The sequence below is a fragment of the Syngnathus typhle genome, linkage group LG6 (genome assembly GCF_033458585.1).
Source record: "Syngnathus typhle isolate RoL2023-S1 ecotype Sweden linkage group LG6, RoL_Styp_1.0, whole genome shotgun sequence".
In the NCBI taxonomy this organism is placed as follows: Eukaryota; Metazoa; Chordata; class Actinopteri; order Syngnathiformes; family Syngnathidae; genus Syngnathus; species Syngnathus typhle.
The window spans coordinates 19,304,100-19,329,619 of record NC_083743.1 but is presented as its reverse complement, the minus strand read 5'-3'; the positions used below and the strand labels follow the sequence as shown (position 1 = coordinate 19,329,619).

At 40.6% G+C, this 25,520-nt stretch overlaps 3 protein-coding genes and 2 long non-coding RNA genes across 8 annotated transcripts; 3 read left to right on the top strand and 2 right to left on the bottom strand.

Moving 5' to 3' along the window:
• Positions 1 to 432: 432 nt before the first annotated feature.
• On the top strand, positions 433 to 1,518 carry LOC133156210 (uncharacterized). Its single transcript, XR_009714805.1, has 3 exons — positions 433 to 609; positions 695 to 838; positions 1,310 to 1,518. It is a non-coding gene; the product is annotated as an uncharacterized LOC133156210 (long non-coding RNA).
• Positions 1,519 to 2,721: 1,203 nt separating this feature from the next.
• Positions 2,722 to 6,420, top strand: LOC133155123 (uncharacterized). 2 transcript variants are annotated; one of them, XR_009714583.1, is made up of 3 exons: positions 3,136 to 3,477; positions 4,489 to 5,270; positions 5,767 to 6,420. It is a non-coding gene; the product is annotated as an uncharacterized LOC133155123 (long non-coding RNA). The 2 variants fall into 2 exon arrangements; XR_009714582.1 differs by having other exon boundaries at positions 2,722 to 3,477; positions 4,489 to 6,420.
• A 2,454-nt stretch (positions 6,421 to 8,874) lies between these two features.
• LOC133155398 (prelamin-A/C-like) lies at positions 8,875 to 19,122 on the bottom strand. The gene is made up of 13 exons (XM_061280692.1): positions 19,006 to 19,122; positions 12,797 to 12,981; positions 12,312 to 12,437; positions 11,827 to 11,952; positions 11,342 to 11,467; positions 10,857 to 10,982; positions 10,372 to 10,497; positions 10,084 to 10,147; positions 9,886 to 10,010; positions 9,602 to 9,812; positions 9,405 to 9,512; positions 9,215 to 9,334; positions 8,875 to 9,152 (listed from the first exon to the last, which is right to left on the bottom strand). Exons 2-10 carry the CDS (start codon positions 12,964 to 12,966, stop codon positions 9,641 to 9,643), a joined length of 1,161 nt encoding a protein of 386 aa, XP_061136676.1. The 5' UTR covers positions 12,967 to 12,981; positions 19,006 to 19,122; the 3' UTR covers positions 8,875 to 9,152; positions 9,215 to 9,334; positions 9,405 to 9,512; positions 9,602 to 9,640.
• On the top strand, positions 15,357 to 18,673 carry LOC133155399 (uncharacterized). Its single transcript, XM_061280694.1, has 4 exons — positions 15,357 to 15,815; positions 16,031 to 16,102; positions 16,169 to 16,315; positions 16,877 to 18,673. Exons 1-4 carry the CDS (start codon positions 15,399 to 15,401, stop codon positions 17,138 to 17,140), a joined length of 900 nt encoding a protein of 299 aa, XP_061136678.1. The 5' UTR covers positions 15,357 to 15,398; the 3' UTR covers positions 17,141 to 18,673.
• On the bottom strand, positions 15,955 to 25,439 carry LOC133155393 (ATP-dependent RNA helicase DDX19B-like). Of its 3 annotated transcripts, none has more exons than XM_061280676.1 (13): positions 25,323 to 25,439; positions 22,914 to 23,006; positions 22,402 to 22,441; positions 22,248 to 22,319; positions 21,402 to 21,537; positions 21,044 to 21,136; positions 20,853 to 20,955; positions 20,626 to 20,740; positions 20,360 to 20,537; positions 20,017 to 20,254; positions 19,668 to 19,830; positions 19,242 to 19,433; positions 15,955 to 19,122 (listed from the first exon to the last, which is right to left on the bottom strand). In XM_061280676.1, exons 2-13 carry the CDS (start codon positions 22,974 to 22,976, stop codon positions 19,061 to 19,063), a joined length of 1,455 nt encoding a protein of 484 aa, XP_061136660.1. In that variant the 5' UTR covers positions 22,977 to 23,006; positions 25,323 to 25,439; the 3' UTR covers positions 15,955 to 19,060. The 3 variants fall into 3 exon arrangements, with proteins under 3 accessions (XP_061136660.1, XP_061136659.1, XP_061136661.1); XM_061280675.1 differs by lacking the exon at positions 25,323 to 25,439 and adding an exon at positions 23,094 to 24,637; XM_061280677.1 differs by lacking the exon at positions 25,323 to 25,439 and having other exon boundaries at positions 22,248 to 22,316; positions 22,914 to 24,618.
• Between the last annotated feature and the right edge of the window lie 81 nt (positions 25,440 to 25,520).

The window sequence follows — 25,520 nt, the reverse complement described above, 5'->3', positions numbered from 1 at the left end:
ACCGGCATTTATGTGGCTGGGGCGATAGAAGTGACCCCAGATTTGGAGGTGAGAGGGACAGCTCTGCTGTACCCTCCAAGCATTGCCAGAGCCTTAAAGGACATCCGCCATGAGGAGGGTGTCCTTTTCACGACAGACGGCATTGTCTCTGCTGTAAGATCAATCTCTCTCTCTTTCCGCTCCCTCTCTTTCATGAAGTAGTGATGATTAATCTGTTTTTCATTTTTAGATCCGCCCCATGAGGATGGTGATGTCACGTGGGTCTGTGGTCCCATTAGGCATCATTTATTTAAAAAAAGTAAACTGATTGTTCTCTCTCTCTCTGTCACACTATCTGTGTGTGTTTGTGTGTGTGTGTGTGCGCGTGCGTGTGCATGCATGTGTGTGCGTATGTGTGCATGTGCGTGTCTAAATATAGATACATCACACACACTCACATTTCACCTGAGTAAGGTGCCTTCAAGGCCTGATCCTTTCCAAGCTTTTGATAGCTCACTCTAATATCACCCGTGCAAAGTTTGCTGACGATCATGCATATTAGAGGAGGGAGACGTCTAAACCTGCAAGACACTGGTTTTGTAGGACAGAAATTTGACACCAGTTTCTTGAGTATTTCTCTAGCTTTATTGTCTTAGTCATTGTAGCCTAGATCGACATTTCAACAGCTAGTACTAATTTGTCATTTTCATTACAGGATCAAATGGTAATAAAGGTGGTCAGGTGGCGAGAGGCGAACATTTCTGTTCTAACGGTTGGACAGCGGGTGTCTCTTACGCACCTGAAAACATCGTGTTCCGGTGGCCTGGAGCTCCACTCCACCGAAAATACTGAGATCAAGGTACCTAAAGCAAGCTGTTTTTCCCATGTGTATAAACAAAGGTATTCTAAATTGAATCAACACTGTTATTTATTTGGGATGCACTGCTATCAGTGGCTCATCATCACTAAGGTTGAAGTCAGATTCACGCTTTGGGAGTTTTCTCAAAATCTGGATCACCAACTTTATAAGATTTTGTCTCAGATGCAGCTCTATCAGGAAGACATACAATTTCACTTGCTTCCTTGACTGTATAAAATCATTGTGGTTGTGATTATGGTCATGAAATTAATCAAATTGTTTTAGGTTATCTATCTATCTATCTATCTATCTATCTATCTATCTATCTATCTATCTATCTATCTATCTATCTATCTATCTATCTATCTATCTATCTATCTATCGATCTATCGATCTATCTATCTATCTGCCCATCATGTTTTCTCGTGGTGTTTTAAACACAATAAATTGTCATGAAATTTCTTTGCGCAGGAACTGGAACAAGAGCCATTTCGATTTGTGGCCTTTAAAATAAAAGGTGAAGACGTGGAGCTTTTGGACGCCACCAATGCCACCAAAAAGGTTCCATTGACAGTGTGGAAAGAAAGATTCCCCGAAGGCCCTAATCTTACCCCAGAGGGGCTTTTGTGGTAATTTTTTTTTGTGTTCTATTGTTTGTATTTCTTGTTTGTTGTTCTGTTTAAAATGTTCTATGATTAAAGTTTAAATTTAAATGCACAAAATAGTCATTGTTTATTTTATTTATTTTTATTAAATTGAATTAATTTAATCTAAATTATGATAATATATTTCACCACTTAGTTATATTTTGTTGTCCGTGTATAAATTGTGTATTGCATCATTATATTAAATGTATTAGTTGTATCAATTCAATAGATACTTTAATTTTTCTTCTCCCCATATTTTTCCAACTGTTTTTTTTTTTTAAATTATGATCAATTATTATTGAATATTCCTACACCAAAATTCAACTTATTTGGACATATTTAGTTTTCCTTTCATAGGCTGGCTTGATAACCACATAAGGTACAACAAAACCAGAAAAAAAGTAAGTAGGTCTTTACTAAACTTTGCTAAATGTGCAATATGATGGGTGATAAGCAGTACAGTTCTGTTGATTCTGTTGCTCAGCACTGGTGGATGTTGAAAATCATTACCAGCAAAGTCATATTTCGTATTTAAGTGACCTAGTTTTATTATATTTCTATTGCAAATACGATCGCGATCTTGATTCAGTTGCTCGACACTGACACTTAGCGGCTGTATAAAATCATTACAAGCAAAGTCTTCCGTGCATTTAAGGTACCCGTTTTATTAAATTACCGTATTTATTCCAATTATCACCCATTATTGTCCGATTGCCAAGGGGCACTGAAAAGGGCGATAATATGTATATTTTCCTTATGTAGTATCTAACTGGTGTTCTTAACACGAGGACAGCGGCTGTTTTGAGCTACCTCTAACAGCGGGGTGCGTCAATTGACGCTCTATCGATGCGACACGCTACCGTCGCATATCACGTGTTGTACACGTCATATTAACGCGATCGTCTTGTTCGAGCCCATGCCCCGAGAACGTAATTGTGTGAGGAGGATATTGTTGCGGAGTGACGAGTGTAATTGTATCATAGTTTATGGAGAAAAACAATTTAAAAGGGGCATTCAACGGGCTGTCAAATCAGTCATATTTAAACTTGCGCAATGACGTCGGCATGTGGTCGCGGAGGAAAACGTAAGTTTTGGGGGGAATTTTTTAGCAGCATGGGCGATAATTCGAGGTATCAATGTTTTATTTATGCTATCGCTAACACACACAGGGCGGTTATTAGAATATGGGCGATAATTATTAGAATAATTACGGTATTGCAAATACAAACTAGCTCAGTGGCCTAGTGGTAGAGTGTCCGCCCTGAGGCTGGAAGGTTGTGGGTTCAAACCCCGGCCGGGTCATACCAAAGACTATAAAAATGGGACCCATTGCCTCCCTGCTTGGCACTCAGCATTAAGGGTTGGAATTGGGGGGTTAGATCACCAACTGATTCCCGAGCGCGGCACCGCTGCTGCTCACTGCTCCCCTCTCCCCCAGGGGATGGATTAAAATCACACGGGGATGGGTTAAATGCAGAGGACAAATTTCACCACACCCAGGTGTGTGTGTGACGATCATTGGGACTTTAATCTTTAATCTTTAATTGCAAAGAAACAATTGGCTGAGGAGCAGTTTTATAGCAGATTTTTGTTGTTGTATTGCGATAGCGTATTGCTAATGCTAATCTGTTGATTGTGTCGCGAGAGAGAGAGAGAGAGAGAGAGAGAGAGAGAGAGAGAGAGAGAGAGAGAGAGAGAGAGAGAGAGAGAGTGAGTGTGTGTGTGTGTCTCAGTAAAGATATCTGTCACACTCTCATTTCACCTGAGTAAGGTCCCTTAGGGCATCATGTTGCCTTAGCCTAGATCTACATTTCAACAACTAGTACTAATTTGTCATTTTCATTACAGGATCAAAGAGAAATTAAGGTCCTCACATGGCGCGAAACCAACTTTTTCCATGTCAAACTTGGACAGCGGCTGTCCATGACACACATGACAACATCATCTTCTAGTGGCGTAGAGCTCCACTCCACAGAAAATACTGTAATAAAGGTACCTAAAGCAAGCAGTTTTTTATGTGTATAAACAAAGGTGTTCTCAATTGAATCAATACTGTTATTTACTTGGGATGCACTGCTATCAGTGGCTCACCATCATTAAGGTTGAAGTCAGATTCATGCTTTAGGAGTTTTCTCAAAATCTGGATCACCAACTTTGTAGGATATTGTCTCAGATACAGCTGGCTGGCTGTCTGTCTATCTGTCTGTCTGTCTGTCTGTTTATATATCTATATCTAACCAAGCTACATACCTACTTACCTACCTACCTACCTACCTACCTACCTACCTACCCAACCCCATCCATCCATCCATCCATCCATCCATCCATCCATCCATCCATCCATCCATCCATCCATCCATCCATCATGTTTTCTCGTGGTGTTTCAAACATAATAAATTGTCATGAAATTTCTTTGCGCAGGAACTGGAAGAAGAGCCCTTTCGCTTTGTGGCCTTTAAAATCAAAGGTGAACAGGTGGAGCTTGTGGACGCCACCAATGCCACCAGAATGGTTCCATTAGAGGAGTGGAACCAAAAATTCCCCGATGGCCCTAATCTTCCCCTAGAGCAGTGCTTCTCAATTATTTTCTGTTACTCCCCCCCCTAGCAAGAAGAAATCTATTCGCGCCCCCCCTCCCCACCGTGACTATCCTAACTTGTCTTGTAAGTCGTAAAATGTTGCACTGTCGCAAACGTGACAGAAGTAACAATGAGAGCGCCACTGCCCCCTGCTGTAGTAAACCCGCAATTACACTTTATTCTAGTACTGCCAAAAAAAAAGCCTGTTCCCCAGGGTCACACGCGCCCCCCCAGGAATAGCACCGCGCCCCCCTTGGTTTTTTTTTTGTTATGTTATTTGTATTTTGTGTTGTTTGTTCTGTTTAAAATGTTCTACTATTAAAGTTTAAAGTTAAATGCACAAAATAATAATTGTTTATTTTATTCATTTTTATTAAATTATGATAATATATTTCACCACTTCATCAACATCTGCCCCCTATAGAGACCACCCTCAGAGGCCGGCCTCTTCGACTTGCAACCAGAGATGCTGGCGTGGCTCCACGACACCAAGTTGGAACACTGACGTTACACGTGAGAGACAGACGGAGAGAGAGAGAGAGAGAGGCAACGTCATCCGCCGAATTAGGTGACCCAGTTTATTATTTTGTTTATAGCAAATACAGTCGCAAATATATTGTTTCAATGTGTAGTTAATGGTATTAATGTATAATATATGATTTTAATCTATTTTAATCTATAGTAATGGTATTTTACCCATGCCTTATTTTGGGATATTTGTAACTTCTGCTGTCTTTATCTTAGTATTCTGGAATACTATGGTTTATTTCGAAAATGTTTCTCAGATGTCGCATGTTTTCCCATTCTAGATTGATAGATAGAATTTACGGTAGCGTTCTTTGGCCTGCTGTCCAAAGAACATAGAAAACAATACGGAATGCGATCATCTCATGTGCGGTGGCACCACAAAGTAGATTGCAGAAGTTAACTCAGCAGCATGGACGCGTTCCAGGCAGTTACTGCGACCGCAAGAGGGTAAGTATTACTAAAAAGAAGCACACAAGTTTCAAACTTGCCGAGTGGACAGTGAAGCAGAAAATAGATTTGTCAAAAAGTGTGAGGAAAATATGCACTGTCTGCCGACTCACATTTTCCATAGTCCATGTGGAACTGACTCACCTTAAGCAACACGGTGGACACGAACGAAAAAACGCACAACTAAGCAAGGGGAAACCTGGACAGATCCATTAGGCAACGACAAAGATGGTACGTAAATATTTTTTTAAACCCTCTCAAGGTTAATATGAGAATGTACAATGGATGTCTATCGTATAGAAAAAGCTATATTAGCTTTTGGGTGTAATAAACGACCAGGTAAATGGATAGATAATACATAAAAACCATTTGTTTGCATACATTGATAAATAAAAGATCAACATTATGTGGCACTTGCCTCCCCAGAACTTTTGGTTTATAGGAGGTTTTTTTTTTTTCTATGGAAGAAACCCATGCGCCCAAGTGCAATATGTATTTTCGCCAGTAGAGGACGCTGAAAATAAATGTTGCACAGCGGATGAGCTGTCTTCATCATTTCTGTCTGTAACAATTGCACACACAGCCTTACATTTGTAACTAGTTTTAAGAGATGTGCATATTTTTTCATTGGACATGCAATGTAATTCTGTCAACTTTTAAATAAACTGTTATTTTATTTTTAATGTGGATAGAGGATTTATTTTTGGTGTTTCCGATTTTACTGCAGATTATCCAGACATCCCCAACGTCAAAGCAGCAGTATTTTTGTCCTCAGCATCCTTATTTTCCACAAAGGTTTCCACATTTTTCAACCGATTCAACACATTCCAACTTTCAACTGTTCATCTTTTGCCTACCTATTCCACAACTTCCCACTTACCAAATATTCCAAACTTTCAATTTTGAAATTCACCACAAATTCTCCAAATATTCTACATCTCTCAAGTAATTCAACACGTTTCAACATCGCTCGGCAGCATTGCCCGAAAAAGTTATTCATACATTTCGCCTTCACACGCAATTTCTCCAGAAATTGCAAAATTCTAGTTTGTTGTGTTATCTGTTTATTTATTATTTATTATTACTCTTATTATTTATTGTTTGTGCCTTTTTGTTTATGATGTTTTTAACTTTTGCGCTATGCTTGCTGGCTCCGTTTTGCTCCTCTTATTTATTGTGTTATCTGTTTATTTATTATTTATTCATCACTCTTACTATTGATTGTTTGAATTTCTGCCTTGTTTTTATATTGTGTCGCGTACTTGTATGTCTATCGTGTTATGTGTCTCGTCACCATGGGATAGAGAAAAACGTAATTTTGGTCTCTTTGTGTGTTGTGACATGTGGAGAGATTGACAATAAAGCTGACTTTGACTTTTGACTTTGTTATCAGTAAATTCTTGGTGGTGACGTTCACCTGAACACCGTCTAGTGTCGCTCGTCTCAACACATGAGACAATCTCAGCAACAGGTCTGCTTGCGGCAACACTGATTTGCGTCATCCACTGCTTCTGTGTCAGCGTTTTCTCTCGTGTGTCTGTCTGTGCATTAAAACTGAGAGATGAATAGAATTCAAGTCGACGTTGCAATGTGATCAACTGCAATTTTCAAAACCGCAAAGGCTGCAATTTGAAAAAGAAAATGTGCATATATTTATTTATTGAATGACTACCATTTCAGTCAAACTGTTTTCTAGGTTGTATTTGAGGTAGTGCCCTTTTTTTGTATTGAAGTTAATGTATCGCTTGTGTTTGGTAAATATGTAGAAAGAGAACCTTAAAAAAATGGCAGATTAAGTCAAAAACAACAATGACATACGTATCGTTGGCTGTTTTTGCTTCGTTTCAGTTTACTTTGGGGTTGAAGAAGGATGACGTGCACCTGCATCAACAACCTCCACCCGAAGACCACGACGAGTTGGCCACCTGAAAGTCAATTTGGTCTGAGATATTTATTTGTTATTGTTACGACATTGTCTTGAAGTCTGTTCCATGTTTTTGTCAATAAATGTCTGACAGTAAAGCCCATAAGTGGCCTTACGATATTTCAGTTTTGCAAATATATATATATATATATATATATATATATATATATACGATGTCTTTGAATCTCAGAAAAAGAGATTTTTGTAGTTCAATCTAATAAGTGAGATTCTCAAAAGACACCTGCCAAAGTGTTATAAATCAAGCAGTTCAATTCACAAGTAAGCAAATAGTTTTATTCATGTTTTAAAAATACATTCCGTTTAAAAAATAAATATAATTATCATGCCTTCAAGTATAAAAACAATAATATGTAATAAATATCTTCTTTAAATAATTCATACGACTGTTTGCAATAAATAAGGTCTTAGATTCACAATGGCTTTTTTGAATGAGCAATAAATAGGTTATCTACAGAATAAAAAATTTAAAAAACTCAGTGCGTCATGCAAAAACAAATACATCATCAATCCGTCAGTGGGTTACGACACGTCAGTGCAGATCCAACAACTTAATTCACTTCATGTTTTGCCCAACATTTCCGACGGGCTTCAGTGGCGGACGTGACTACCGCAATAAACTAAACATGGCGAAGACCTTGGCATGTTTTCCCCTTCGCCGTTTTTTGCGCCTCAGCGCCCTCTCGCCGTCAACAATGAAGATGTAGAGCTTCCGCAGGATGTTGTGCGCCGTCATCTTTCTGTGGAAAGCATCGGGGTGGTACAGTGACCTCAATAGGCTCTCTTCCTCATTGCTACTCAGGCCTGTGACCTCTTCTGTTTTTTTCATCTGCCGGACAAGAGTAAGCAACACAATGTCAAAATAGGTATTATAGTAACAGCAAAATTCATTTCCTATCCCTAAATTGTCACACTGGCCAACCTTTTGTTTGATATTGTAGAGCAGGAGTTCAGAGTAGTGTTTGGCCTCAGACAGAATTTTACTGCCGGGATATTCCTTCTCCACGTGCTTGAGAAGAATTATGTAAGTGGACAGACCTTGGGCCAGCCTGTGCAGGCAAGCCTCCTGGAAAAAAGAATATTTAGGTCAGTTAAAAAACAAATATCTATTCAACCTACGCATAAAAGTCAAGCCGATGCTAGCAAACAATTATGGAAAGTGTCAGTGTCTGTATTTTCTCCCACCTCTGGTGGTTTTCCATTTCTGGTTCTTACCTTGCTAAAGTTGGAGCTGGGGCAGTTTGCTGGAAACTGAGGTGCTTTGTAGTGCTCCAGTAAATGAAAGTTGACATTGTTTTGGAATTCATCATCAAACTGATATTGAAATTAGTCACAAGTCAGATATGTTTTACAGCCAGGAGAAGACAATGAAGGTGCTTTCTGAATTTCCACTTACAGCTTTCTGGTGTTCTTTAGCGGTACCCAGAACCGAGTCCCAAACATGAGCAGAGGTCAGCAGGTCAGAGGGCGCCGTTTCCTCCTCACTTGAGGTGTCGCTTGATGGCAAGACGGTGGTCGCTTCTGTCAACGGAGCGCCATTGGCTCGCAGTACTAGAAAAGCCACCAAGCCCACCGCGAGAATTTGCGTGTCTAATGCGGAAGCAGAAGAAAATCATGAATGAATGGCAAAAGAGGAAGAAAATTCAGGAAACATTCATCACTGACTTACACATGTTGGGCATGTTGCGTCGAGATTACTCTTGCCTTGACCGCGTGCTCTCGTGGAACATGTCTTGACTTCTCATTGCACAGCCGTTATATATTCTACTGACCGCAGGGATTTCCGAATACCTTCCGGTTTCAATTATATACTGATGAAACCGATATTACACTTTTTTTTTTTGGTGCATACAGCAGAATGTAATTACACAGAATGAAAAAAGACCAATTCAATCATTTTTAAAGAACAACAACTTTATTTCAATTATTTCAATTAAATTTCACAACAGGTCGGAGCAGATTTTATTTAAAAAAAGCCCATTTAATTGTAATTTATACAATATTTTTATAATGTGACCATGTCAAAAGTCAAAGTCTGCTTTATTGTCAATCCCTTCATATGTCAAGACACACAAGAAACCGAAATTACATTTCCTCTATCCCACGGTGGAAGTGGAATTTCCATCATCATCTTCCAAACGTGCGCCAGTGGCTTTGCTCATCCTTATTTCCTGGAAGAAAAACAGACGTCAAAAGAGAAATATTGCTTCTTGTCGCTTGAAAGATGTGTCACCTCTCCGTTGGCGTTGATCAAGGTAAAGTGGACCTGGCCTACGGGTCCCCAGTTGGACTGTGTCTCCCAGACTAGATCAGAGGGAGGATTGTGGTTTCCGCCAGCGTCAGCCGCCCAGATCTGATGCATGTAAAGGTCATTGAAATATTGAGCACCTTGTATCTGAGATCTTCCAGATAAGATTGATTACCGTGACACTCTCGTGGGCCTTCAGGATGAATTCTGCGGCAAACTTGAATACAATGGGAGCAGAAGATCCAATCTGGAGCTTCACCTGCCAGTTCCCCAAATTCTGATCCTAATAGTAGAAATTGATCTCAACAGGTTAGTCGTTACTGGAAAATGTGCAAATTTCGTAAGATATTCCCCTGTGACACATCCACTGACCTCATCAACTGTATTGCGGAGTCTGACATATTTGCCGTACTAGTCCACCTCATCCAGAGTGACCTGCTGCTCATCCACAGTGACCTGCTGCTCATCCACAGTGACCTGCTGGGCGATTTTAGGACGAGGCACATTGCATCCGCCCGAGCTCAAACCCTCGCTGTCCTTCGGACGTTTCCTCTTTTTGCTGGCCGACATGGTTTGGCGTACCCTGGGGACAAACGTGGAGACATTAATTGCTATGAGAGCAAACGTTGTGGTATGTTCTAAAGCTGTAAAAAGACCTCTCCTCCTTGTTCTGGGTCCGCTCCCTCTCTGTAGACAGAGCCTCCTCCAGATCTTTCACTTTTTGGCCGGCTTCTAACTCCACCATGCGAGACTCGTGCTGGCTTTGGACCATGCGCAAGTCCTACGTGAGACGTGAAAATGACTCAGCTTTATTTTCATTAATTAAATAAGCGATAGTGATGGTAATTACCGACCGCGGAATGCAGCTTCTTTTCAAACTCCAGCTCATCTTTAAGGATTTGAATGTGATGCGACTTCCTGAGCAAAAACAGTATTAAACCCTCGACGCAGTCAAATGCGCTATTTATATTGATGTGCGACTATGGGATGGTTAACTGAAAGTCCAATTGAGCTGCAATTAGTCACGAGGAGGATTTTCCTTGGGGTGTGGCCCCAGCAGCAAAGCAATTGTGTCAGCACTAATATCCACTATCCATTTTGTTGTTGGCATATTTTTGATAAAATGGCCGGGCGGGCCTCACCTTGCTTCCAGCTCGTCAAAATCAACCTTCAGCTTGGACAACTTCACCTGCAGACGTTCACGCTCTGTGGCCTCCGAGTCCACAGCCGCACGGGCTTTCGCCAGATCGGATTCTTTCTTCGTGTCCCTGAGATGACAGATATACACATAAACTGAGAATATGGAAAATTTCGGGCAGTCGGAGAAATCAGCGTGAACAAACAAATACATACAGCCGAGTTAAAAAAACACCAGAACAATCACCATGACAATTGCGAACACACAGAAAGAAAATAAATAACTGGAACATCACTCAAACACCGGTGATCCCATCGTGAGTCCCACATATGGCATGGTTAACTGTAAGTCCAATTGAGCTGCAATTAGTCACAAGGAGGATTTTCCTCGGGGTGTGGCCCCAGCAGCAAAGCATTTATGTCAGCACTAATATCCACTATCCATTTTGTTGTTGGCATATTTTTGATAAAATGGCCGGGCGGGCCTCACCTTGCTTCCAGCTCGTCAAAATCAATCTTCAGCTTGGACAACTTCACCTGCAGACGTTCACGCTTTGTGGCCTCTGAGTCCAGAGCCGCACGGGCTTTCGCCAGATCGGATTCTTTCTTCGTGTCCCTGAGATGACAGATATACACATAAACTGAGAATATGGAAAATTTCGGGCAGTCGGAGAAATCAGCGTAAACAAACAAATACATACAGCCGAGTTAAAAAAACACCAGAACAATCACCATGACAATTGCGAACACACAGAAAGAAAATAAATAACTGGAACATCACTCAAACACCGGTGATCCCATCGTGAGTCACACATATGGGATGGTTAACTGAAAGTCCAATTGAGCTGCAATTAGTCACGAGGAGGATTTTCCTTGGGGTGTGGCCCCACTAGCAAAGCAATTATGTCAGCACTAATATCCACTATCCATTTTGTTGTTGGCATATTTTTGAAAAAATGGCCGGGCGGGCCTCACCTTGCTTCCAGCTCGTCAAAATCAATCTTCAGCTTGGACAACTCCACCTGCAGACGTTCACGCTCTGTGGCCTCTGAGACCAGAGCCGCACGGGCTTTCGCCAGATCGGATTCTTTCTTCGTGTCCCTGAGATGACAGATATACACATAAACTGGGAATATGGAAAATTTCGGGCAGTCGGAGAAATCAGCGTGAACAAAGAAATACATACAACCGAGTTAAAAAAACACCAGAACAATCACCATGACAACTGCGAACACACAGAAAGAAAATAAATAACTGGAACATCACTCAAACACCGGTGATCCCATCGAGAGTCCCACATATGGGATGGTTAACTGAAAGTCCAATTGAGCTGCAATTAGTCACGAGGAGGATTTTCCTTGGGGTGTGGCCCCAGCAGCAAAGCAATTGTGTCAGCACTAATATCCACTATCCATTTTGTTGTTGGCATATTTTTGATAAAATGGCCGGGCGGGCCTCACCTTGCTTCCAGCTCGTCAAAATCAATCTTCAGCTTGGACAACTTCACCTGCAGACGTTCACGCTCTGTGGCCTCTGAGTCCAGAGCCGCACGGGCTTTCGCCAGATCGGATTCTTTCTTCGTGTCCCTGAGATGACAGATATACACATAAACTGAGAATATGGAAAATTTCGGGCAGTCGGAGAAATCAGCGTGAACAAACAAATACATACAGCCGAGTTAAAAAAACACCAGAACAATCACCATGACAATTGCGAACACACAGAAAGAAAATAAATAACTGGAACATCACTCAAACACCGGTGATCCCATCGTGAGTCACACATATGGGATGGTTGACTGAAAGTCCAATTGAGCTGCAATTAGTCACGAGGAGGATTTTCCTTGGGGTGTGGCCCCACTAGCAAAGCAATTATGTCAGCACTAATATCCACTATCCATTTTGTTGTTGGCATATTTTTGATAAAATGGCCGGGCGGGCCTCACCTTGCTTCCAGCTCGTCAAAATCAATCTTCAGCTTGGACAACTCCACCTGCAGACGTTCACGCTCTGTGGCCTCTGAGACCAGAGCCGCACGGGCTTTCGCCAGATCGGATTCTTTCTTCGTGTCCCTGAGATGACAGATATACACATAAACTGGGAATGTGGAAAATTTCGGGCAGTCGGAGAAATCAGCGTGAACAAAGAAATACATACAGCCGAGTTAAAAAAACACCAGAACAATCACCATGACAACTGCGAACACACAGAAAGAAAATAAATAACTGGAACATCACTCAAACACCGGTGATCCCATCGAGAGTCCCACATATGGGATGGTTAACTGAAAGTCCAATTGAGCTGCAATTAGTCACGAGGAGGATTTTCCTTGGGGTGTGGCCCCAGCAGCAAAGCAATTATGTCAGCACTAATATCCACTATCCATTTTGTTGTTGGCATATTTTTGATAAAATGGCCGGGCGGGCCTCACCTTGCTTCCAGCTCGTCAAAATCAATCCTCAGCTTGGACAACTCCACCTGCAGACGTTCACGCTCTGTGGCCTCTAAGACCAGAGCCGCACGGGCTTTCGCCAGCTCCGTCTCGTAAATGGCCCTCAGCTCATTGTATGCATCTTGAGGAGTGTTTTCTGGGGTTGCCATTTTTCGAATTTGATTCTGTTGATCCAGAAAAGACTCAGTCAGTATCATGCCATTACACCAAATGCAACATGCACTTATCAAAGAAACGTCATAGAGGTTTCTTCAAAGTCAAAGTTTCCTTTGTAACTAGAATTTCGCAATTTCTGGAGAAATTGCGTGTGAAGGCGAAATGTATGAATAACTTCTTCGGGGAATGCTGCCGAACGATGTGGAAACGTGTTGAATTACTTGAGAAATGTAGAATATTTGGAGAATTTGTGGTGAATTTCAAAATAAAAGATGTGAAGTTTTTGGTAAGTTGTGGAATAGGTAAAAAAAATGTGGGATAGGTAGAAAAATGATGAACAGTTGAAAGTTGGAATGGGTTGAATCGGTTGAAAAATGTAGAAATGAGAAGGGGAAAAGGAAATATTGGAGAATTGGGTGTGAATTTCAAAATAAAAGACGTGAAGTTTTTAGTAAGGGTGTATGAGTACTAAGGGGTGATTAGTAATTATTGATTTACGTTTCTTTGTTGGTTTTGTTTGTCTTGTTCAGGCTGTTTTTATTTTGTTTTTATTTGGTTTATTTCTACCATTCAGGTATTTGTGTTGTATTTGAGGTATGAATGAATGTTAAGTGTCTGTGTGTGAAATATACGCACGTATTAATAGTGTGTTGGTACGTGTTTAGTGTCTAGTGAGCAGCAGGTGGGGGATAATTTAGTAATTTAGTACTTTGTTGGGATAACTGAGGCAAAATGATTTATGGCTGGGTATTTAGGGATTATTAAATAGGGGGTGGGATTAAATAAGTTATACTTCTTCCTACTCCTTTTCAGACATGTGAATGTGACTTATGGTTCTTTTGCGGCTATATGTATATGTATGAATGTTGGTACGTCTGTATGTGGATATGCATGTATTTTGTCATGTCGTTTATTGTGTACAATAAGCTTATTCTTCTTTTTTTACATGTTTGAAATAAATAAACGAAACAAAACCAGGATTGTTGCGTTAGTGGGGAAAGTAGCACTTCCCCACTTCTAATTACCATCGTCACAGTTCTATTACTGTACTATTACATGTTATTACTCATTAACTGTACATATAGAAAAAAATAGTCTCCTGTTCTCACGACGGACTTTTGCGGAGTTGTTTCTCCGTGAATTTAGTATGGATTAATTCCATCGGTTGATGAACGTGAACATTATTCGTGACCGAGGCATCCACATCTTTGGTTTGCATCGAGCAAAAAAAAAAAAAAGCCGCCATTACGAAATGCGCATATAGCAAATTAACTTGTAATTATTAATTAACTAGTCAGTCGAAAATACATGTTTGTTCTGCGTTCCTATTTATGACGGAGGATTCCCCATTTTATTGCTCTTGCGTTTAAGTATTATACACTATCGTCCGCCGTGTGCATTTGCCATCTAACAAGATGGACGCACGATGCTTGCACTTTGCGTTACGGAGTAACGACATTTCTGGAAAGATACACGACGCGTAATTTATTTATTTCAGACGACACCTCGTAGTCGCCACACGTAAATGGATAAAAATGGTTTACGGTGTTCTTTTATTAAAATCTTTGTTTTAGGTTAGCCCCCCTCAAAAACCGCACAGGCGCCATTATGAAATGTGCTTCCAAATTTATATAGCAGATGACATTGTAACTGTAAGCACTGATATGTACTGACCGAGTAAGATCAGTAGTATTGAATCATTGCCCAGTGTTAATTTGTAGCAGTCTTGAAATGCTACATACCCATGAACTATTGACTTTGTCACTGCACTGCCATCTGGTGGATGTTAAAAATCATTGCTGGGAAACTCTTTCTTTTCAGTCTAACATTTAAATAATTGTGTGTTTTTTTATTATACGTGGTATCCATTTATTTTTATCCAATTTGAATATGGTAATGATATGTTGTGTCGCTAATAAAATAATCCCAAAGTCAGTCAGATGTATTATAATAGTACCGTATTTTCCGCCCTATAAGGCGCACCTAAAAACCTAAAATTTTCTCAAAAACCAACAGTGCGCCTTATAGTCCGGTGCGCCTTATATATGGACCAAATTCCTAAATTCAAACTGGCCCGAAGTATTGTGTCATGAAATCAATCATAAGTGGCCCGCTGAAGACTATGAATCATTATTTTATGATTATAAAGTAATTTGTTTCGTCTGAAGTTGAAATAAAAAAGATAAAATGGAGAATGATTTGATTTGGATTAAAAATCTGACATGATGCATTAATGGTGCGCCTTATAGTCCGGCGCGCCTTATATAAGGATAAAGTTTTAAAATGGGCCATTCATTGAAGGTGCGCCTTATAGTCCGGTGCGCCTTATAGGCCGGAAAATACGGTAATTATTCTATGAATAATTTGCCATTTGTCATCTACTAACTAAACAAGTCAATTTCTCTCTTTTTTTTTCTTTTTCAGAATGGCGAAAAACATGATCCGCGCTAAAGTAGTCGCGATGAGGACTGCTCTGCGTGCAAAAACATGGATTTGTGCAGCTGATGGCACCTTGTCCATGCACGGCCAGCACAATAATGTAACTGTTGCCCTCTGTGACGACGAGAAAGCCTATAAAATTGTTCTGTTTGAACACTTGGCAGCCCTCGTCACAGAGGGCAGCAGTTACATTTTTTTAAACTTTGGTGTGGACGAGAGTGGCCAAGGGCTCCTCACCAAACCCGGCTCAAAAATATTCATGGCGGCCGAGGTGCAAACCAGCCCGCAGCCGGAAGAAGAGGCCAGGGCCCTGGTCTACCCCAAGTCAGTGGCATCATCTCCTCAGGAGGTAGTGAATAAACTACCTGAGGAGATGGTGTCACTGGAGGGCGTAATAACCGATGTAAGTCACCTGCACCCGCAAATGCACATATACACACACATGTCTTTGTGTACACCTGTGAAGACATGATGCATGTGCAATAATGTACATGTAATGTACCCACCGACACACACACACAAACACACACACACACAATATCTTTGAAATGCTCTGTTTAGTACTAAGGTACCAAAAGTTTTATTTTTTTTTTGTCATCTCAATTTGCTCCACTTCAGATGCGTCCAATCCGCATGGTGCGCCAGAGAGGGAACAGCCTTGCGCCATTTCGGACTTTGACACTAAAAAAAGTAAGTAGCCATTTGTACTTCCCCTGTTGTAGCACTTTGCACACACTCTTTTTTAAACTAACGCAGGATGAAGCCGCTGTCAAAATTGGCCTTTGGCGTGAGGCTAATCTCATTGAACTAAAAGTAGGGGGTTCCTTCATTTTCACCCACCTGAGTGCCCGGGTGAACGATTCGGGACTAATGCTCCACTCTACAACTTGCACAGAAATAAAGGTTAGTAAATGGCTTCATAGCAGTGGAATTTAAATGGTGCTTGCTTTTTGCTTATTATTCCCTTTTCCAAGATTAACTGGGTTAAGGTTCCCAATCTATTTTTCTCATTACAAACAATGGAAAACAAATTAATCCGTTCCAAGACTAAATAAATCCTTTTCTTCAATTTTGTTTTCTTCATTTCTTCATTTTTGTCCCATCGCGCAATTGCAGCGTTCCGCCCAGCGTTCAACCGTAGCGCGCTGCCGACCGCGCAACTGCTCCGCGCTGGTCGCATTATTGTGACAGAGCCGTCGCTGAAATTCTGAAAATATTTGTACCGTCCTAATGTACTTTCCAAAATTGAAGTGTACCTCACTGCGCAGGGAGCTTAATTTGGTCCCATCGCGCAACCACCCGCAGCGCGCCGGGCGCTCACTGTCGCGTGGCTTTAATAACGTCTTTGTGTTCTAGGATGGCTTTACGGCTCCCACTTGCTTTATTTGGAGGCATGATTAGCCTTTGGTAAACTTTGTTTTCCATTCATAAAAACTAATTAGATATTCTTTTTTTATTCAACAGCCCTGCAACTCCAGCCTCACCCTAACAGTCTGTGGTATCCTCTATGGGGAAGAGGTGGTGGAGGTCGTGTCCAATTCGGGCGAAGTTACAAGCATCAAGCTTCAGATCTGGCAGAAAACTTTCAGCCAGCCCCCAAAGATACCACAAGATGGGCTGGCCATCACTGTCACGCGTGTGCAGGGTGACGTGATAAAAATTGAGTGCGTGAATGAATGCATGGATGAATGCTTGAAGGAATGTATGAATGAATGCATGAATGCATGAAGGAATGAATGTTGATGCATAATTGAATGCATTGTTCAAATTAAAATTGAAATTCAACAAAATTCTCCAAATTTTGGTTTTTCTACTCTCATTTCTACATTTTCCAACTCATTCAACCCATTCCAACTTTCAACTGTTCATCATTTTCCTACCTATTCCACAACTTCCCACTTACCTGCATTTTCACTTTTTCTAGTATGAAATTCACACCCAATTTTCCTACATTTCCTTTTTCACATCTTTTATTTTGAAATTCACGCCCAATTCCTTTTTCCCTTCTCATTTCTACATTTTTCAACCGATTCAACCCATTCCAACTTTCAACTGTTCATCATATTTCTACCTATTCCACAACTTACCAAATAATTCACGTTTTATTTTGAAATTCACACCCGATTCTACAATATTTCCTTTTTCCCTTCTCATTTCTACATTTTTCAACCGATTCAACTCGTTTCAACATCATTCTGCAACATTCCTTAAATATTTATTCAACTTCTTCACCTTCACACGCAATTCCTTCAGGAATTGAAAATTCTAGTTAAGTTTATTCGGGGTCACTTCCGGTCAAAAAAGTTCACTTTCGGTTCATTTGGGGTCACTTTCGGTTCACCTGAGGTCACTTCTGATCTATTAGGGGTCACTTTCGGTTTGATTTGGGTCACTTCCGGTTTATTTAGGTCACTTTCGGTTTAATTTGGGTCACTTTCGGTTCGTCTGAGGTCACTTCCGGTTTATTTGGGGTCATTTCCGGTCTAAAAAGGTCATTTCTGGTACATTGGGGTCACTTCCGGTTTGATTTGGGGTCACTTCCGGTCTATTTGCGGTCACTTTCGGTTTGATTTAGGGCACTTCCGGTTCATTCTGGGTTCATTGGTGGCACTCCAGGGTCATCCAAGATGGCCGCCACACTGGAATTGGGGGTCAAGGGTTGAATTGTGTAAGCATAGTGGAAGTGGGGGTGAATGGGAGTGAATGTGGGAAGCATAAGGTGAATTAAGTGAATACATTTGGAATGGGTTGAATCGGTTGAAAAATGTAGAAATTAGAGTAGAAAAACGAAATTTTGGAGAATTTGGTTGAATTTCAAATTTGAAAATTTGGAATTTTTGGTAAGTGGGAATATGTGGAACAGGTAGGCAAAAGATGAACACTTGAAAGTTGGAATGGGTTGAATCGGTTGAAAAATGTGGAAATTAGAGTAGAAAAACGAAATTTTAGAGAATTTTGGTTGAATTTCAAAATAAAAGATGTGAAGTTTGTGGTAAGTGGGAAGTTGTGGAATAGGTAGGCAAAAAATGTTTAAAAACAACTACATGTTACAGCTGAGTAGTCTTAATACTCTATAAATAAAATTGTGAGGGACGCGTGACTGGGCTTTACTCCAGAATGATCTAAAATGTTGAGGAGTTATTAGTAGGTCATCTCCATTTTGGCATTTGGCTACGCACCCTGAAGATAAATTGAGGTTAATTTCATTTCTTTCATGTGAGTATACTCTAAATTTGCATAGACCCTAAAATCCATCCATCAGTCATCACCCAAAATGACACCCCTGCACTCAGAGCAGCAGTATACCCAACTTCACCCTTTCCACACACTGTCAATGTTGTAATGACCTAAAGAGGATACATTCATGAAAAATGTTCATATATGTATGAAAAGCAGAGTCAAATGGGGTTTTAGGAGTTACTTGACAGTTAAGCTTTTTCAGCATTACAAAATAAAATATTATAGTAAAAAGAGTGAAATAGGGTATGTTCCACAGACTGAAGTGTATGTAAACGTGCAGTATATGTGGTTTTACCCCCTCCACCCTAACGGCTTAAAATACAAACTTAAAAAGCCAGCATAAAGAAGCATACAGTCTTTGCAGAGCGCAAGTCTAGCTGGCGTCCACTTTGTCAGCACACTTGTCTTTCAGTTGGCGATTTTCTCAATTTCATCCAGATCGTGTGTGTCGAGTTTTTCAATTTTCTTATCTGGAAAAGAGAAAACCAGCGAGTGTTTTTTTTCTGCCAGTGGACGAATAAAAATGCAAACATATATATTACATTGAACCTGGCCAATGCAATAGATAATAGCAAGGATAACTACTTACTAAAATGCTCCTGGATCCTGTTGAGAATGTTCATACTCATTCTGCTGTCCACCATGTTGATGGCCAGCCCCCTTTTGCCGAACCGACCCGTGCGGCCAATCCTATGAAGGTAGGTCTCGTTGTCTGGGTTACCCTCCTGGTCTACAGGCAGGTCAAAATTGATCACCACCGATACCTGCTCCACATCAATTCCTGGTGGACAGAAAAAAAAGAAAAAAAAAGGCGAGAGGTGATAGGGGAAATTGACGTTAATATTTTCAATGTATGAAGAATACATACGGTATCTTCTCTAATAGCATACAGGGTGTTGACAGTCAGAATACATGTTAAAACAATATTACAAAAGCAATTGATAGGGAGAAGTGGAAGACTAAATAATTGTTAAATATCTACATATTTCATAATTATCTTGCATGGGTCCCTCACCTCTGGCACAGACATTTGTGGTGACAAGCACCTTCTCCTTTCCATTCCGGAAGCGTTCAATGACAGCTGCCCTCTGCTCTACTTGCATCTCCCCGCTAAGCAGCACCACCTGGTGGTTCTCTTTGGAAAGCTCTCCCGCCAGCCAGCCTGCGGTCTTCCTTGTCTGGATCGCATGAAGGAAAGCAGAGTCACCAGTTCATATACCAGCCAGACACTCAAGGAACATAATGAATTTATGCGACGCCAGTCTTGTGACGTTCTTAATAAACTCTGGAACATTTCTCAGGAAAATGTGATGCCATTTATAATCTATCAATCGGAAAGTGCTGGGTGAAGGGAAGTGCCTCACATGGCAGAAAATCATAGCCTGGGCTATGGTGATGGCGCCATAGATGTTGCACAGGGCTTCAAACTTTTCCTCCTTGCTGTTGCACAACACATAGTACTGCTTGATAGTATCCAGCGTCTCCTCCTCTCTTTTCAATTTGATGATATTTGGGTCAGGCACGACGCGCCTGGCGAAGTCCCACACGGTCTCCTCAAACGTAGCTGAGAACAGCAACATCTGGCAGTTTCTGGGCAGCATCCTGTGTAGCAAAGAACAAATTAAAATCGTAGCATCCTTTAGTGGAAACTCAAAATGCGAACTCCCACATTTGTCAGGAAACTTTTTTATTAATATTCATTTTTACCTCTGGATGCGAATACTCTGGTCTTTGTGACCCTGCGTTGCGATCATGACATCGGCCTCATCCAGCACAAACACCTGAATCTTCTCGGGATCAATGAACTTCAATTTGCTGCACCAGTCCAGCATGGTGCCGGGCGTGCCAATGATTATCTGTTCCTGAAGCTTCACGCCTCGCTGCACTGGAAAATTTTCAAAGAAACTTTGTCAACACAAAAACACGCCGAGGACCAGACGAGAACGTCAACATGGCACTCGATGTGAACTTACGCCTATTTCCTCGTATGGCGTAAACTAGTTTGACTTCAGGGTAGTTTTTGCCCATCTGCTCAATAACTTTGCCAGTCTGAAGCGCCAGTTCATAGGTGGGTGACAAACACAGGCACTGGTGGAAAAGGAAAAAGAGATTTAGAAATCTAACTCGCAGGTCACACAAGGACTAAGGATAAACCCATCTGCGGTCATTTGGATCACTGATAAAATCCCTAAAAAATAACCTGGGGATATTTGTGGTCTGGATTGACGTGGCTGAGCATGGCAAGCACAAAGGCAGCGGTTTTTCCTGTTCCTGACTGAGACTGGGCGATTAGATTCTGTGGACTAAACAGAAAAATCAAACTGACTTTAGTCACATCATATATTTAGTTCAGAAAAGTAGCACATCACAGTCAATGTACAGCATACTCACGGTTCAGCGAGCATCATGGGTAAGGCGGTCTCCTGGATTTTGGAGGGCCGGTTAAAACCCATGCCATAGACACCCTGAAGGAGCTGTGGTTTACTGCACATATGAGAAAAAATATTTTTGGTTTATTGATCAAGTTTGGCAGGAATACAACAAATTGGGCATGTAATGAACATCGAGCACTTCTGCCACACTTTTGCAGAACACAAATTTTATTTTTCCCTTTTCAATACGAGCGCATCTGCCGTGGTGTGTAATCTTTATTGGATAACATCCACAGACATGAGCTCATTCGTCATTTATGGCAGACGCACTAAATCACAAGAGGGATTATGAATAAATTAAAGAATGATACACTTACAGTCGCAACTCTTCAAAGGATTTTACAGAGTACAGTGGAGAGTTGGGATCCTTCTGAAGAACTTCAACTTGATTTGTGGTGTTGACAAGATTACTTCTGATTAACTTGTTCAACAATGACTGGGCCGCTTTGTCTTCTGCGGAAAAAAAAGAGAGTAGAAATTGCGTTTTTAAGATGGGAGGAATTGTTAGTGATCTGAAGGACCATGCAAAGCATACGAGTAAAAGCGACCATGTTAAACTTGCATATGCAGTGGCACCTCTACTTACGAACGCCTATACTTACGGACATTTTGAGATACGAACGGAAGCTGCGCGGATTTTTTGCATCTACTTACGTGCCAATTTTCCACTTCTGAACCGACGCATCAGCAGCCCCCCTTTTTGAGATACGATCCGGGCCCGCGCAATTTGTTTTGCATCTATTTATGAACCAATTTTCGACGCAAACTCATTAATTGCACCAAAAAGTAATGACGAGTATGTGAACACATTGCAAGCAGTATGTGGAAGCAAACAATAATTTCTTAGCATGACTTATTTTTTTCTGTGTCTTCTCAGTGTGGAAAATTATAATATAGTATAAATACCATCATTGGACCACATCTTTTTATTTTGATGTTCTACCTTTTTGGTTTAGAATATAAACGGCATCATTGATCAAAGCTTTTTACTTTGATCCAACTTTTGCTCTATTGGATCACAGCTTTTTACTTTGATGTTCTACCCTTTTGCTCTATCATGTCTATTCGGTCAATAATTTTGACAGCGTAATTGTTGTGAGGAGCGTTTGGGGTGACAAAACAATTCAATTACTGTATGGGAATACATAATCACATCAGCTTACCACGGTCATCTTCATCTGTAGTCTTTCCTGGAGTCTTATCTCCCGCTTCTGACTTTCCAAAAGTACTGCCTGCTGATGATACAGATGTTCCTTAGCAAAATCACTTTATAGCCTTTTCATGCTTGAAATTAGTCTCATCACTTTGCAAACATACCGTTTTCTCCAGGTGCATCCTTTAGTTGAAGGTTTCCAATCTGTAAAAAAAAAACAGTTTACCACAGTTGACTAGGAAAACACGTTAACGCCAGTAATGGTCAACTGTTATATATATTTATAAACGTGACCCTGAAACATAAAACTTGGAAAGCACAAATCTAGAAGAAACCAATGCTTCTACTTAATCAGGTTAAGCTATTTTGGAACCTCTTGCATCATTCAGTTGCCAGCCAGTTAAAGCTGTCTCAATGAATTACCTCTTTGATGGTAGCTTCTGCAAAAGCTAGCAACGCACAAGGCACGCAGCAATTCTTTACCGGCTAATTTGGGGCATTCTAGCGCTTGCATTTAAACTAAGCAAATATCCAAAGGCACGGCAATACACGCAGATTTGTGTTGAAACAATGTCTGTCTTAACGCCAGACAAATAGTAAGCATTCATTTTTTACAGCGCTAGGCCTGTGACTAAAACATCTTCAAGGCTAACTCAACGTAAACTAGCACATTTACATTTACTGATTCTGCTCCCGCTTCCTGTTCGTCAACAGCCTGGGCCCAAGAGTCCGAAGCCATCGTCGTTTCCCTTTGTCGTTGTTTTAAAAACTGTGTGAGGGAAAAGTAGGGTGCAGTACTTCAGTCACAATGGCGTGCCGATACCAACTGAGAGCCTTGTACAACAGCAACGTCTACCGAGTGGAAATGAAGTGCAGGGAAACAGTTCCTCCATATTAAAGGTTCCTAGCAGGATTTCCCTCAAACATAAAAAGGAATACTGTGAAAATGATTGCGATGATTTTACAAAACAAAAGTGTCAAAATTCAAAATTATGTCTAGGTTCGAAGATTACCCTGTTAGAGCTAATATAAAATTTGAAGACGACAGTATTTTCCATTTATACTTATTACTAATTAAATGTTATCAAGCGTCTTTGGGTTTTTGAAAAGCGCTCTACAAATTTAATGAATTATTATTATTAATGTTTGATAATGTTTTCATGGACACTGTCAAGGCAGTATCAATGTAACTTTATAATGATAATACTTATATCATAATTATCCATCCATCCATCCATTTTCTGTACTGCTTGTCCCCACATAATAATAATTAACCGCAGAAAATACAACAATGTCCTCACACGCACATTCACACAAGCACATACAGTGCAAATACTTTCTCTCCGTTCCTGCTGCTCTAATGTGTCTGGGTGTGTGTTTGTGCATGCACACGTGTTGGAAAGTTGGAACGGGTTGAATCAGTTAAGAAATGTAGAAGTTAGAGCAAATGTTGAATCCCCATAGAGAGAATGAATGGGAAAATAAAAAAAAGCAATTGCGCCAAAATCTTTCTAAATTTGGAACAAAACAAAAAAAACGGCCTCAGGAGGTTCACTTTTGGGGTAAAAATGTTGAAACGGGTTAAATCGGACAAAAACCGAAAACCTTAGCGCAAATGTAGCTATTTGGGGCACTTAGTGTTGAAATAGGTTCACTTCCGGCTTGATTCGGGTCATTTCCGGTCTAATTTGGGTCACTTCCGGTTTATTTGGGACACTTCCGGTTTACTACAGGTCACTTCCGGTTTAGCTGAGGTCACTTCCGGTTTATTCGGGGTCACTTCCGGTCAAAAAAGGTCACTTTCGGTTCATTTGGGGTCACTTTCGGTTCACCTGAGGTCACTTCCGGTCTATTAGGGGTCACTTTCGGTTTGATTTGGGTCACTTCCGGTTTATTTAGGTCACTTTCGGTTTAATTTGGGTCACTTTCGGTTCGTCTGAGGTCACTTCCGGTTTATTTGGGGTCATTTCCGGTCTAAAAAGGTCATTTCTGGTACATTGGGGTCACTTCCGGTTTGATTTGGGGTCACTTCCGGTCTATTTGGGGTCACTTTCGGTTTGATTTAGGGCACTTCCGGTTCATTCTGGGTTCATTGGTGGCACTCCAGGGTCATCCAAGATGGCCGCCACACTGGAATTGGGGGTCAAGGGTTGAATTGTGTAAGCATAGTGGAAGTGGGGGTGAATGGGAGTGAATGTGGGAAGCATAAGGTGAATTAAGTAAATACATTTGGAATGGGTTGAATCGGTTGAAAAATGTAGAAATTAGAGTAGAAAAACGGAATTTTGGAGAATTTGGTTGAATTTCAAATTTGAAAATTTGGAATTTTTGGTAAGTGGGAATATGTGGAACAGGTAGGCAAAAGATGGAACACTTGAAAGTTGGAATGGGTTGAATCGGTTGAAAAATGTGGAAATTAGAGTAGAAAAACGAAATTTTAGAGAATTTTGGTTGAATTTCAAAATAAAAGATGTGAAGTTTTTGGTAAGTGGGAAGTTGTGGAATAGGTAGGCAAAAAATGTTTAAAAACAACTACATGTTACAGCTGAGTAGTCTTAATACTCTATAAATAAAATTGTGAGGGACGCGTGACTGGGCTTTACTCCAGAATGATCTAAAATGTTGAGGAGTTATTAGTAGGTCATCTCCATTTTGGCATTTGGCTACACACCCTGAAGATAAATTGAGGTTAATTTCATTTCTTTCATGTGAGTATACTCTAAATTTGCATAGACCCTAAAATCCATCCATCAGTCATCACCCAAAATGACACCCCTGCACTCAGAGCAGCAGTATACCCAACTTCACCCTTTCCACACACTGTCAATGTTGTAATGACCTAAAGAGGATACATTCATGAAAAATGTTCATATATGTATGAAAAGCAGAGTCAAATGGGGTTTTAGGAGTTACTTGACAGTTAAGCTTTTTCAGCATTACAAAATAAAATATTATAGTAAAAAGAGTGAAATAGGGTATGTTCCACAGACTGAAGTGTATGTAAACGTGCAGTATATGTGGTTTTACCCCCTCCACCCTAACGGCTTAAAATACAAACTTAAAAAGCCAGCATAAAGAAGCATACAGTCTTTGCAGAGCGCAAGTCTAGCTGGCGTCCACTTTGTCAGCACACTTGTCTTTCAGTTGGCGATTTTCTCAATTTCATCCAGATCGTGTGTGTCGAGTTTTTCAATTTTCTTATCTGGAAAAGAGAAAACCAGCGAGTGTTTTTTTTCTGCCAGTGGACGAATAAAAATGCAAACATATATATTACATTGAACCT